The sequence below is a fragment of the Phyllostomus hastatus genome, unplaced genomic scaffold (genome assembly GCF_019186645.2).
Source record: "Phyllostomus hastatus isolate PE091 unplaced genomic scaffold, TTU_PhHast_1.1 phas_contig_137, whole genome shotgun sequence".
Lineage (NCBI taxonomy): Eukaryota > Metazoa > Chordata > Mammalia > Chiroptera > Phyllostomidae > Phyllostomus > Phyllostomus hastatus.
In genome coordinates this window covers 10,564,667-10,579,627 of record NW_025333583.1, presented here as the reverse complement: position 1 = coordinate 10,579,627, position 14,961 = coordinate 10,564,667, and the positions used below count along the sequence as shown (strand labels likewise).

General features: G+C 41.6%; 1 protein-coding gene across 1 annotated transcript in view; it reads left to right on the top strand.

Annotated features, from left to right (window-relative positions):
* The first annotated feature begins 983 nt into the window (after positions 1-983).
* Positions 984-14,961, top strand: part of XRCC5 (X-ray repair cross complementing 5) — a 95,283-nt gene continuing 81,305 nt past the window's right edge. Inside the window, exons 1-6 of the mRNA XM_045853674.1 lie at positions 984-1,129; positions 4,661-4,774; positions 7,309-7,492; positions 8,420-8,468; positions 9,618-9,740; positions 12,570-12,761. Coding sequence (XP_045709630.1) covers positions 1,109-1,129; positions 4,661-4,774; positions 7,309-7,492; positions 8,420-8,468; positions 9,618-9,740; positions 12,570-12,761 — 683 coding nt within the window. The 5' untranslated portion in view covers positions 984-1,108. The remainder of the gene's footprint in view (positions 1,130-4,660; positions 4,775-7,308; positions 7,493-8,419; positions 8,469-9,617; positions 9,741-12,569; positions 12,762-14,961) is intronic.

The following is a 14,961-nucleotide window of genomic DNA, read 5'->3' as shown; positions in this document are numbered from 1 at the left end:
TATGGACAAAAATGATGTAAATTTCTTCACCATGGTGCATCTTCAGCAGTCCTATACTGTGTCATATAAAAAGTTTTTAAAATAATGTTTGAGTTTTCCAAGAACTCCTTGAGTTTGACTCAAAAGCTTAAAGAAGTTCCTGGGCTCCAAGAGCCTGGTCTGAAAATGCCTGACTCTCTTGCCTTCAGTGCATTTATAACCAGTTCTCTTAGGAACATCTTTCCAGCTTTAGTGTCTGCTTTTCCGGGTCCAGTCAGTCTTCAAGGGGGAGAGAATCTGGTTGGATTTGATTTTCCAGTCTGGGCAGAGGTTTGCAGATACTTTGTTGGTTGCTGGACCCTTTGTCCATCCCTTAGCATGTGGGTCATTTGGTGTAGAAAAGTAGCTGTTTCTGTGCAAGGTTCAGCCTGAACAAGTCTCCCTCAAAGGGGACAGGGGCTGCAGGCTGGACGGTTCCCCTTTAAAGGGGCACTGTAATTGACAGCTGCCAGTTCTAGAACATACATCTCCCCTTCTTCTCCCTTCCAAGCTGCCAACACTCTCTAACTACTGGGATCCTTAGCAGGTGCTGTTTCATGCCTCAAGGCCTCTACACATCCCATTTCTTCTCCAAAGAATCTCCTTCTCACTTTTAATTGCAAGCAAAATGACTATTCCTTTAGGAATTGGTTCCAAAGTCATCGCATCTGTGAAGTCTTTCATTATACCCCCCTTCTAGAAAAAAAAAAAACAAGCTTCTATAAAGGTGACTTTCTGAATTCATACGCTTACTTAAGAAAATCTAAAGCGAGGGCTCTGACACAAAAACGCTGTAGGTGTGATTCTCAGTGACAGGAGAGGGAAGTGAAGGCTTCGGATAGGTGATTTGTATTTATGTAGTGGTAGAGACTTGGGCAACTCAAAAATCACAAGCGTTTCCGCTCCAGGGAGGCGCGCGGGAAATCTGCGCATGCTCAGGGCGTCCGCGCGGGGTTTCCCCGCCCCCCGCAGGCTCCGCGGGAAGCGGCTCTTCCTAGGACTCGGCGGGTACGAGTCCGCTGGAACTGAGTTGCGGCGTTGCAGTTTCCCACCCGGAAGAGGCACCCGAGGCTCCTGTTGGGGCGGCAACATGGCGCGGTCCGGGAATAAGGTAGGAGGGGGCGTGGGCTTCTACCTGGCGGGTGCCAAGGATGGAGGGTGTGATTTAGGAGCAGGGATCCTACGATGACTGCAGTTCCTGGGAAAGAAGGGAGATCTTGGTGGGTCACAGGCTAGATAAGGAGGGCCTGGAGCGAGGGATGCGCTGTAAGCTGAGGTTTGAATTTGATCCTCGCCTATCCCCTACCCTGTCTCTGCCATCTCACCCTCTCCCTTCCTCTCCATCTCCTCCTTATCCCACCTCCCTACGCAGTCGGTCACCCTGCAACCCCTTCTCCATTACTTCTGAGCCTGGGTTTTTAAAATCTATATGGGAATGGAAGTTAGCTGTGGTAAGCATCTACCCCACAGACTTGTAAAACTTTAGAGAGGCTCTGTAAGCAAAATAACTTGAATGTGAAGTGTCATGTTATTACCTCTATTATAATATTTCACATTGATCGAAAGCTTACTCTGTGTTGGGCACAGATCTAAATGCTTTATGCCTCTCTCATTTAATCTTAACAGGCCCAAGAAGTGAAAACTATTATCCCCAGTTTGCAGGTGGGAAACCGAGGCATGAAAAATGTGAAGTGATTAGCCCAGGTCATCCAGTCCATAAGTAATGAAATTCAGGTTTGAACCCAGGAGGTCGGTTTCAGAGCCCTGGAGAATTTCTGCCTTGCTAGGAATCTCTGACCTTCAGAGTCCCAAATTAACAACAGATGTTAAAATGATTTTTTTGAAATGATTTCTTCAATATAGGTAGAGAGGGATAGTGTCCAGAAGGGTCAATAGAAGGAGGTGTGTTGCAGGGAGTTGCCCACCCACCCAAAGACAGGGAAGGCCCCATGATAGGTATCTTATATGCAGATAAATAAGATAGGAGTTTCAGCAACTAATCCTCAGTTGCCTCGATATTCTGTAGGGAAATGTTGATTAAAACAATTATGAACATATGTTGCCATTCACCTCCTTTTGTACCTCCTTTTTCAACTGCTGAAAACTTTTCAGCTTTAGTAGAGCAGCTGTTGGTGGCTGGTGGGCCTGTAGCCACTCTCTGACAGCCTGTGTTGCTTTGGTGCTAAATGGACGGAGTGCCACGCTGCCCAGTTTGTCTCTCCTGGTTTTCTTACGGCCGCCAGAAAGGAACTTGAAATATATATAGACTCTTCTGTTTCCTTATGAGAAGTTCTGTATTGTGAAACCCTTTGTTGATATTTTTTGGATACCTGATTCTTAGCAAAAGGCTTCAAATGTTCTCATTTAAAAGTACGTAGTTTTTATGAATGTGTTTGAAATAAATGCAGCAACATATTTTGGAACTCTTACATTTTTTAAGATTCTTATGCTCAAGGCAATGAAACTTTAGGATGTGAATTTTATTATTCTCAGAGGAATTTTGTGGCTTATTCCCACCTTTTCTCCAAACATTCTGTTTTCTTCTCCAGAAATCTCTTAATATAAATGCATTAAGTTTAATTCTTTGTAAGCTAGGGAAAAACTTAAATAGTCTTTCTTTTTCATGGGTTCCCTGAGATATAACCAAATTTAGAAATTGTCCTGTGTAACTTCCCTGACAGGACCTCATCCAGCTTTGTCAAACACTTCTAGGGTCAGGGGATCACACTTCAGAAATTGGTTCTTGTACTGATCACTTCTAATTTTTTTTTCTCTTTATATGGAGTCAGATCAATCTCCCTGTAACTTATTCTCTCTCTCAAAGACTGATCCTTATATTACACCTTATATTACACAGCTCTCAGATATTTGGGAGGAACTAATCTTCTAAATCTTCCCCTAAATCTTCCCCTAAATCATTCTCTAAAACTTCTCATCTGGCTTAAATATCCATTTTTTTTTTCAAACTGTTCCTCATATCACATGTTCTTCAGATCCTTCTATAACTTCCAACTTTCTCATTTCATGTTCTTTTTTAAAAGATTTTATTTTTAGAGAGAGGGGAAAGGAGGGAGAAAGAGGGAGAGCGAAACATTAATGTTTGGTTGCCTCTAGTGCACCCCCTACTGGGGACATGGCCTGCCACCCAGGCATGTGCCCTGACTGGGAATCAAACCCTTGATGCTTTGATTTGCAGGCCTGCGCTCAGTCCCCTGAGCCACTCCAGCCAGGGCCTTCATATTTAGTTTTAATCTTTCTTACAAGAAGTGATGCTCAGAACTGCTCACGGTTTGTCAGATGTGGTCTGATCAGTACAAAGCACAGGTGAGACTATCAGTGTCAAAGAATGTTAACTCTGAAAAAGACCTTAGATCTCATCTAGTCCAACAACTGCTTTCTGCCTCCATGAATTAATAGTGAGGTTAAGTGACATCCCCAAGGACTCAGAACTAATTGATAGTAAAGATGGGTCTGGATCTCAGGTCTGCAGATTGCTAGTCCAGTTTCATTTTGTTTTACCATAAGACCGTTCTCTTCCTTGAGTTCAATAAGCCATTGACACAACTTAAAATATTTTGGAGGATGGAATGAGATAGGCATGGGGAATATAGGTCTGTGGCCGTGTCATACTAGTGACTCACTTTATAATCCACTTTGAAATTATTAGTTGCTATTAGTTCAGGTCTCCTCCAGCTCATATTCAGTTAACTTTTGGATGCCAAATATAGAATTTTACATGTATCTTTTTTATAGAATGGTTTATGCTTTCCATGTTTTCTCAGTCCCCTATGTACATGATTATTATCTAATGAACAAGTGTCTTTATTTTTGGTGTTCCCTCTGACTGCAGCTCCCCTTGTCCACATAACTGACTCCTGCTCATTCTTTAAGAGTCACCCAAGTTTCATATCCCCCCTCAATCTTCTCCACCAGTCTTGCATAGATGCCCTTTGCGTGTGCCCTTGTAGTGGCTATTGCATACCTCTGTCATGGAACATTTTTGCTGGTGTTATTGTTTATGTGGTTCCTTCCCCTTCTAGAACAGATTTGGTGTCTTGGTCTTTATTTCAGATCTCCAGTTTATAAACCAGTTCAAATTGTGGGGTGTCATTTTAGAATACATAGATTATGGCAGTCACCTATTGCCACATACATATTGTAGTAGTCACCTATTGTTACAAAAATGCTTTATAACAAACTACACCCCAAATCAGTGGCTTACAACAAAAGCATCTGTTCTCATACTCGTGGGTCTGTAGATCACCTGCAGTTGTCAGGTGTATTTTAGGCTCATCTGGGATGGACTTAGCTCGAGCTTGCAGGTTGTTTGCAGATCTGCTTCCCCTGGGTTTATTCTTGGGCCCAGGCCAAAGGAGAAGCACCTGCCTGAAGCATACTCCTGCCTGGCGGATACTTCCTAGCTTCTAGAAAATATTAGGACTATTTAAAGTTTCTCCATAGTAAAACTTTATATGTCTTATACATGTTCTCTAAATAGAACATTTTCCCTCCATTTATCATGCATCCTCTAAATATCAGTACAGGTTTTCTGGATGAAATAAACACAGGACACATCTCTTTTCTTTCTTTTTTATGACTGTTGTTAATGGTGTTAAAATACTCTTTGGGACTTTGTTTCCAGGCAGCTGTTGTGCTGTGTATGGATGTGGGCCTTACCATGAGTAACTCCTTTCCTGGGGAAGAATCCCCATTTGAACAAGCAAAGAAGGTGATGACCATGTTTGTGCAGCGACAGGTAAGTGTCAGGTTGGCCTTGAGCTTGAAACTCATGTTCTAACTGCTTGTAATGCAGGATGTCCAGCCTCAGTGTTTGGGAATCTGAGGAGTTTTCTTTCACATGCTCCTATGCAAGTCCAGCTCTCATTAGGGAGCTGCATTTTGCTTCTCTTGTTTTTGGCCCGCCCACTGGATATTACAGTTTTTACCAGAAACAAGAGGCAGTGTCAAGTCGTGTTTGAAAGTACAGTCCCCAGAGCCAGGTGGCCTGCGTTTGGACCCTTGCTCTGCCATGTCATTTACTGAGCTCATGCTCTTGAACAAGTCCTTCAGCTACTTTGTGCCTATCCTAGTTACCGCTTCCGGGTAACGTACTGCCCCAAAAGTTCCTATCTTAAAGGACATCTTTTTAAAAAACATCTCTCAAGGTTCTGTGAGATGACTGGGTGGCTCAGTTGGGTGATTCTCTCTTCAGGCCTTTTGGACAGGCACACTTGGGTGGTCACTGGGTCTGAGTCATCTGAAAGCTCACCTGAGCCAGACATTCAAGGTGGCTCAGTCCCACAGCTGGTAATTATGCCTTCCGGTGGCCGTGAACTCATCTGGGGCTGTCCATCAGAACCCCTACATGTGGTCGCTCCATGTAGCTTGGGAGTCTCACAGTGTGCCTCCTGGTTCTAAAAAGCAATATTCCCAAGAGTTCGTATTCTAGAGACCTGCCTATGTGGCTTTTTATGGCCCAGCTTTAGAAATGTCAGAAAGTCATGTCTACTGCTCTCTGTTAGTCAGGCCAGTCACTAAAGCCAGCTCACATTCAAAGTGGGGAGGGGGTGAACTACACTCTTCCCTTGATTTCTGCTCTTTCTGGTACAACCTCTAAGTCCATGAAGTTCTGCTGCATTTCCTGGGCACTGCTGCTCCTTCTGGACACCTCTGCTGTTTCTTGTGGGTACTGCTCTTTCCACTGGGAACTACGACCTCCCACCTGCCATCCTAGATTTTAACAAGTTCTAATCACCTGGAGTCCCCACTGGGTCAAAGATTAGAATGCCTCTAATCCCATTATTGGTTATAGTATTTGTGCTGCTGTGCCCCAGGGTAGTATAGATTTTTTTAAAAAGAGAAACAGTGCATTTAGGCTCTGTTTCTTTTTTGGCTCTGCCCCTTCCATGGAGTCTGAGCGAATCAGAAGGCTGGGAGGCGAAACCTGGTGCTAGTCTCTCACTGTAGTCGGAGTTTCCTTCCCTCTCCTGAGGGTTTGTTTCTGAGCAAGATTACCCCGCCTGGAGATCCATTCTTGTCCAGGAGGCAGAGAGAATTCCGGCTGGCTTGTCCCACTGGTGTACTGGCATGTTTGAACCCCAGCCCCTGGGCAGTTTCTCCATATACAACTAGGGACTAGAACTGGAGTTGGTAAGGACGGGGAGTTTCACAGGCCAAATAAAAATAGAGAATGACAGAATCTCATCCTTTCCCCATGTAGCGTTCTCCCCATTAATGCAAAAGGCTTACGTAGTAGGTGGGAACCGGACTGCCTGTTGTGTCAGATACTGTTTTTGTTTGGTTATGAAATCGTTTGTAAAAGAGGCATATGCAGAGTGTAATATAATGAAAATCTATTTTCCCATTGTTTAGCAATATATAATTCTAAAGCTTTTCTGTATTTGTTTAATTTCTTTTTCTTTTTTCTTAAAAAATAAGATATTACAGATAAATGGGGAGCCCCTTGTGTATCTCTTTTCCTCAGAATTTGCATAGTTATCACTATGCATATTTCATACTTTTGGTTATAAGTATATTCATAAATAATATTTAATATGGTATGAGTCTCTCAAAAGTGTATGTGATGGTGTTACATGGTACATGTAATTTTGCATCTTATTTTTTCCTCAACCTTATGTCTTTGAGTTTTATTCCTGTTGATAAACATTGCACAAATTTAGTTATTTTTTTACTGGGCTAATAATCCATTTTATAAGTATTCTCCAATGTGTTTTTGCATTCTGCTGTTGACGGGTAGTTTGTTTGCCTCCAGTTTTGCCCCGTTTGTCACAAACAGTGCCAAAGTGAACTTTCCGGCTCGTCGTGTGCTCATGTGCACATGTAAGAATTTCTCTACGCTGTGTGTGCCTGTAAGTGCAATTCCTGGGCTATAGGATATGAACCAGCAAAAAACTTTCTAATCTCTGGAAAATCTAAACCTTGCATAGTCGTTCCAGAAAGACAGACTAAAATCTTTCAAATAATCAGTAGTTTTTTTATTGAGAATTAGAGTCTGATTTTGCTAGAATTGTTCAAGAGCAGTTACCACCCTACTATTCTCCCACCCTAAACTGTGCTGAAATGAAGGGTGAGACCTATAGTCCATAAAATAGTCTGCTAGAACCTAGGGGTTGTCGTTGTCCCATGGGCCCTGCAGCCCAATATTCTATCATTGACAGTTGCACCAGGAACCTGCTATAGGGAGCTATGGTTTTCTCAGTCCCTGAGGGATAGTATCTAACGGCTTCCACATGGTACTATGTGGTTTTCAGCCTTCTAACCTTCTTCCAGGTGTTTGCTGAGAGCAAGGATGAAATTGCATTAGTCCTTTTTGGTACAGATGGCACCGAGAATGCCCTTGCTTGTGAGGATCAGTACCGGAACATCACAGTGCACAGACACCTGATGCTACCAGATTTCAACTTGCTGGAGGACATCAACAGCAAAATCCAGCCAGGTTCTCAGCAAGCAGACTGTATCCTTTTCCAGCCAAAGAAGACTCTTAAGAAATTTTCTCTAATCTGAGGAATGATGATCTAGTTTGGTGAGGTTCTCTTAAGAATCTCAGCTCTGACTGTGGACATTTTTGGCTCTGAGGACATGGAGATGATGTGTGTTAGGATTTAACGGGAAATTAACCAGGTTGGGCTGGGTGCCCGGATTCCAGGTCCTGCAGGGCAGAATCTTGCCCCTCCTTTGCACTAGTGATACTGAGAGGATGGGAGGCCTAGAAAGGGGAAGATACCAGGGGGTACACATCATATGTATTGACGATGTGTAAAGCGTTTGGTGGTGGTGATGGTCAGAAGTGTTTGGACAGAGAGCAGATACTTCTAGAAGAGGATAGCATTAGCATTCTCCACGCTTTCCTAGTTGGAGGATATTTTTGTGCCGAATCAGACTGATGGCCAACCTGTGAGAGTTCCAGTTTCTTCCACAGGTGCCCTGATTTAAAGGGGCTACTCTTATTTTTCTAAACAGTAGTGCCATCTCTGATCACTAGGAGGTTCTGCTGTGCTGGGAGCAGCTTGTAAATGCTGCATAATGGATCACGTCATATTTAAGAATGAACTGTTAATCACAGAAAAATGGCTTCTAGTCATTGTAAAATGGCATCATAATTCTTGGTTAAGTGAATGAAATTCGTTAGATTACCTTTTGGTTTATTTTACTTTTCCTGGTTATTATATGTTTCAGCGTATATACTTTGATATATAGCATATATGAATATATGTTAGTGAAATTAACTTTGGAAGATGGGCCATTGGACAAGTACTTTTAAATCACCACATAGTCAGCCCAGTGTCCACAGTTTCCGACACTGTGGACTTTCCTGGAAGAAAGCCTCATGTTCTTGGGATGAAGGGGCTGTTTGCTGGTATCTTGCCCTTAACTAGCTGAGTCCTGGATGCACTCATTGTGTGCATGGATGTGATTCAGAAAGAAACTGTGTAAGTGTCTTGACTACAGGGAGTTGGAAATGAGCCTTTCTGCAAAAATTGTATGGGTTGATACTCAGTGCACCTTGTGATTCATTGTTAAGTGTGGCTAAAGAAACATTTGATAGAATTCAGTGGTTTAGTTCAATCTCTCTTTCATAAAAGTTTTTAAAAAGGAAGGGATGTACTGAGTGGGAATTTCTCTGGGAGGAATAAATGTTTAGCTTTCAGATTCCTTCCTATTTGACTTAAGCTAATTATGAGGAGTTTTTAAAAGGAATTTTAAAAACTACTAAGTTGTACTATCCATATGGTATTGAAATTAGATGATTAGTAACTCTGGCCAGCTTCCTAATCCATTATTTATTAATTACTGCGCCTTTAAAATATGTCTTTGAATATACATGCAAACACATCCCTTGACTGTTAGGAAAAAAGATTTGCACAAAAATCTCAGACCTAAATTTGTATTATAATTTTTCAATGTCTTTATGTTCTTTGCAAAGTTCTGCCACCAGCCCTGGGAGAGGGGTCAGACCAGGGTGATAGGCAGGTGAACCCTTGCAAAGCTGAAGTCATACCCTGAGGGAGTTGCTTGTTCACTTTCCACCTGTGTGGAGGCAGGAAAGGAATCCTTTTTAATCATAATGACCACATCTTTAACTGAAGTTAGAATTAGGAAGTCAGGGACATAATATTTCCATAATGCACAGAAATTTTTGTAAGACATTAAAAGTATGAATAATGCCCTGGCTGGTGTGGTTCAGTGGATTGAGTGCCGGCCTGCGAATCAAAGGGTCGCCGGTTCGATTCCCAGTCAGGGCACATGCCTGGGTTGTGGGCCAGGTCCCCAGTGGGGGGGCACATAAGAGGCAACCACACACTGATGTTTCTCTCCCTTTCTCCCTCCCTTCCCCTCGCTCTAGAAATAAATAAATAAAATCTTTTAAAAAAAAGTATGAACTATAACCAGATGATTATGTGTTTGGGAGAAACTTAACTGAGTATCAACAATACGTAGGTTTTACATTGTAAATCACATTTGTTAACTGTATCTAGATTCATTCCTTAGCTTCTTTCTGCTTAGTAAACAAGTGCATGTGAATCTATAGGAATTAATTCAGGAGAATGATTTCCTAATGTGATAACTCTCTCTTTTAGGGGAAAGAAGTTTGAGAAGAGGCATATTGAAGTGTTCACTGACCTCAGCAGCCCATTCAGCAAAGACCAGCTGGATATTATAATTCATAACTTGAGGAAATCCAACATCTCCCTGCAGTTCTTGTAAGGCCATAAGAATAATGTTTGTAGACAAACCCTGTGCTCTCACAACGTAGTGAGTGGCCCCTTTAGAGAGTGCTTGCTCCCATGAGTCTTTGCTCTGAGTCGCAATGTGTTAGATGACTGACCTCAACAAATGTTCACTGACCACTCTCTGTGTTCCAGGAACTCTTCTGAGTTTGGTGACAAAGGGATGAAAATCACATTGAAACACAGGAATTTAGCTCTTAAACAGCTCTGGACAACTGTATCTTACAGTAGATAACTTTAGGGTAGAGAGGAATGTCAACTTGGGAATCATTTTAAACACATGTAATGTCTTTTGTTAACTTTCAGATCTAAAGGAGACACATATAAAATGTAATTTGCTTATGTGTGTTTAGAGATGGGAATATATTTTATAGTTTGTTGGGGAGAGAGCCCTCCCCAATAACTTGAATTTCCCCTTCAGGCATTTCCTTTCTTTATCTTCTGTGAGTTCTTTTCACTGTTCTAATCCTTTCTGCTGTGTCTGAAACCTGTTTTTTTCCTTGTCCTATTTTTGGTGAGAGCAGAGTGGTAGTATTATAGCACAGCGATTTTCATCTGGTGTACGACAACACATGCATGTCTTAGAAATTATCGTGGTACAGCAGTTGAAAATTGCTGGTATGGGATGTCGAATCATTAGGCTTCTGGGGACACTCATTTTTCAGACTAAGAGCTGTACTAAGAAGCCTCCAGCTCAGAGCCATAAGCCTTTGGCTTCGAAATGCCTGCCGCGGGAAATTAAGCTCCTCTCTTGCATGTGTGTACCTCTTAGAACTGCTGAGGGGCATCGCCTTTCTGTAGAAAAATAGTTCAGAATAACTCATCCTACTGATACTTGTTAAAATGGTACTTCACAAGAATTAAGTGCTTTAGAAGTGACACTTCTCTTGTTGAGTTAAGGTTTTCTCCGAACTTCAAAAGCCCAGCTCGGCTCCTGTTCCCTGTTCATAATCTCAGGGTGCCTTTATATGCCTAAAGCATACGGCACTTCTGTCAGTGTCATCGGAAAGGGCTACTTTATTTTGTGTGAGCAATACTGTGAAGCATGCTGAAGAGGGAAACAAACAGCCTTTTCTGCTACTTGCTCGTTATTTGACCAGGTGTGTTTTTTGAAAGGGAGGATGGGAAGTAATATGCTCTCTTCTGGTGCTACAAACCTCCAGCATGCAAAGTAGAGTTTTGGCTTTATTGTTTGGTGCCTGCTGTGTGCGTTTGGTTTTTCTAGGTGGACTGAAAAAATAACAGTAGGTCAAAGAAGCAGTGAGTTCTGAGCAGGACTATTCCTCGGACCTAATTTTTAGGTTCTTCTACTGACTACCCAGAAACTTTATTTCTGGTTTAATGCAGTATGGAAAAACTGTTACTGTAACTTCTTTTTCCTGGCTAACTTCCTGACTTCATTTTCACATCACTCTCCCCTTTTTCCTGGTTCATGTTATGGAAACAGCGATAGCCTGATGCAAACTCTGTGTTCCACACCCTGTTTCCTGGAAGCTGTTTATCTGATAGGTAATATAGGACATGCAAATATGTCATGCTAGTTATACATAAAAAATGAAACCACGAAGCCCTCTTTTAATTATAGTAAATAAAATGGTAGAGAAATCATCTTTAAAACCATACACGAAGGATGGCCAGCATGTTGAGTGAACGGATAAGATTGCTGAATTCAGTTGTTTAGGGTTTCCAGGGGCAAAGTGAGGGGATGCGCTACGCAGAGAGGACGTTGCCCTTTTGATCAGATGACTGAGTCTTTGCTCCTTCACCTACTAGCTGCGTGGCTTAGGCCGAATTACTTCATCTTTGTAGCTTTAGTTTCTTTATGGAAAGTAAGAGGCAGAAATCTCTATTCACTTAATATAAGGATTAAATTAGGTCGTTTACATGAAAGCATTTGTAAAGTGCCATGTAGAGTATTATCCTGAAATGTGTTCGGTTGGCTTGTTTTTCAATTTGTGTATTGATTATTGAAGCCCAGCCTAGTTTTTGTCTCATTTCAGTCAAACAGCTGGAGTGAAACACCAGAACAAATTGGTTTTACACATTTCTAGCAATCATCTGATGTCTGTATAGGAATTCTCGATCTATAATATAATAATAATGATAACATTATTTGAGTTTTAAGTATTTTATACACATTCTCTAATCTTTATAATAACCTCAAGGGATCATTAATGAATAGGCAATTATTTATTTATTTTTGGCTGCCTAGAATATCACCCAGCCTTTTTCTAGAAAGCATGTCTTCCTGAACTTTAACCTAATGGCTTGAATGGAGGCTGACATTTTCTAGATCTGGCCCCCAGGTTATCAGTGATTCCGTTTTTATTTTTTTTTAAATGTGAGAGTAGAGGGTTAAGCACTCAGTTGCTTTTGGGTAGTGGAGTTGGGTCGTGTGAGCTTGGCTGTGTTCAGGGGCAACATGGAGGAAGCCAGTCAGAGAGCGAAGCCAGTGTCAGAGCAAAGGAGACTAAATATGGGCATAGAGGGTGACAGGGTCAGGCGATCTTGTGGTTGAGACTAGTCATCCCAAGGTCATGCGCAATTCTGCCTTTTCAGTTACTTGGTTAGATAAGCCAAAATTTCCCATTTTTACCAAATCAAAGAAGCTTTGGCTACTTGAAACTTTGTCAATAAAGTAGATTGGTGCCATTTGACAGATGAGAAATTTAAAGCTCAGGAAGGTTGACGGACATGCCCACTTTCTCATTGCTAATGAGTGACAGGCACAGGATTAGAACCCAGTTTATTACCTGGCTTCAGAGCTTGTCTTCTTAACCCCTGCTGATCTTTTCCTGGTAGTCTGCCTTTCCCAGTCAGCAAGGAGGATGGAACTGGGGATAGAGGAGACGGCAACTTGCACTCGGACCACCACAGACCCTCCTTTCCGTTAAAAGGAATTACTGAGCAACAAGAAGAAGGTATTCAGATGGTGAAAAGGATGATGATGTCTTTGGAAGGTGAAGATGGGCTGGATGAAATTTATTCTTTCAGGTGAGGGGAAAATCTTGATTATAATTTTCAATTGTACCTTTATAAATTTCTCTTCTGATCAGAGGGCTTCCTAATGTTTTCTCTTTCTGGGTTACTCTTGAATTAGTTATTCTTTAAAAAAATATTTATTCATTTTTAGAGAGAGAGGAAGGGAGGGAGAAAGAGAAGGAGAGAAACACTGATATGTGAGAGGAACATTCATGGGTCGCTGCTAGCACCACCCCCCAACAGGGGACCTGGTCTGCAACCCAGGCCTGTGCCCTGCCCGGGAATCGAACCAGCGACTTTTTGGCTTGCAGGACGATGCCCGTTCCCCTGAGCCACACCAGTCAGGGCAGTAGTTATTCTTTAATAACTTTTCTGATTTTCACTGAAGAAATGGTATACCAGTCTCTAATCTTTTTTTTTTAGGTTTGTGTGGTTGGCACAAGATTTCTTGTTTATTTCCAGGACTTTGTCAATGAAGTTTGGAAATACATAGATAACACAAAATATTTTACAAGTCAAAATGTAAAAGGTGAGGTAGAGTATCTCTTCATACCCAGCTCGGGGCACGTTTCTTAGATCCTTTCATATTACCTACCCAACACATCCTTAATTATGACAAGTGGTGGCAGATCTAGATATTCAGTACCCTCTTTACCTCTGGTTTAGGGTGTAGGAGGCGAGATCCTATTATGTAGTGACTTTTCAAAAACCTTTTGGTCACAGAATGGTTTGGTCAGGCAAAACAAAACAGAAACCATCCCCCCTTCCCCATTGTAAAGAAATTATGACCTGCTTATTTCATGTGGATGTTGTAAAGACAGAATGATTTAAGACATATGAAATCTTTGAAGTACTATAACAATAAAGCAAACTACTTCTTTCAAGCATCCAGTGAAAGACTACAGGAGACACTCTCTCCTGATTCTTACTGTTCCTGGTTGGAACCGGACACACTTACATAGATCGGAGGGCCTGAGAGGGGTCCGTAGCACCCAGAGCAGTATGTGTGTGTGTGAGGGCCTGGCTGGGCGAGGGTGGAAACAGCGCTTCCCCATGCAGTATGGCTTGTGTAGTTTCACCACTCAGGGATCAGGCCACTTGATGTTTGCAAACTAGTTCCAGTTCATCAATAAATACATAAAATACAGGCATTTTAAGCAAAGTTCTTCATTGAAGTAAAGCTTCAACAATTAGGGTTTTTTGAGTAGCTGTAGTGTATATCTGCTCTAATTTCTTTTCTCAACCACAATGTTTAAATATTTCTGGTGAGCTATAATCGACAAGCAATGCATCTCGATTTTCTAAATGTAGACACCCTTGAAAAATTATAGTAAATGGGAATTTTGGAAATTGAGTTATAATTTCACAAGGGGTTGGCAAAGGAATCAGTGAAGAATCCTGTAAAGTGATGGTTTTTTGTCATAATGTGTTCCTAAGTTATTTTTCTTTCAAATTTGGACACAGCTTGCTCTAATGTGGGAATACATCTCTTAAGCTAAGATATTCACCATATTAGAAAGAAAATTATAGGCTAATACAAATTACTGTTTAAAAAGTTTGTTTTCCTATAACATAGCAAGGAGGGAAATTACTATGTTTTGTCCCAGCAATTTGAACTATGATTTTATGTCTGTCATGAAGTTGTGAACCAGACCTTTGCCAATTAAAAGAGTACCCATTATCCACATATGACTATTTAAAGTTAAATTCATTAAATTAAGTAAAATGAAAGATTTAGCCCCTCACTCACACTATTTCAAGTGCTCAAGCCTTTTGAATAGGCACAGTTAGAACATGTCCACGTCCACAGAAAGTTGCAAGGACAGCACTGGACTAGACATGCGTCTAGGAGATGGTAGGAAGTTGACTTGACTTCTACTCTGGGAGGTTCAGATTGACTTCAAAGCAGATCCAGTTCCCAGTTGTTATGTATGAGATGTTGGTCTTTAGCACTTCATCTGGAACAGGGTCCAAACCCCACGACGGTTTTAGATGTGACTCACACTTGGACTAGCAATGTCCTATGAGACAGATTGCACCTGGTTCCCCCTGTCCATTCCTCAACAGAGCCAAAGGCAAGGTGTACCATATGCTTCGGGAGTAGGTTGTCCGGTAGATCATCTGCTACTCACTGAAGATTCCATAACTCTGGATAATGTCACATAATTATCTTTTTCTAGATATATTTTTCATCTGTACCAGGTGGCTCAAT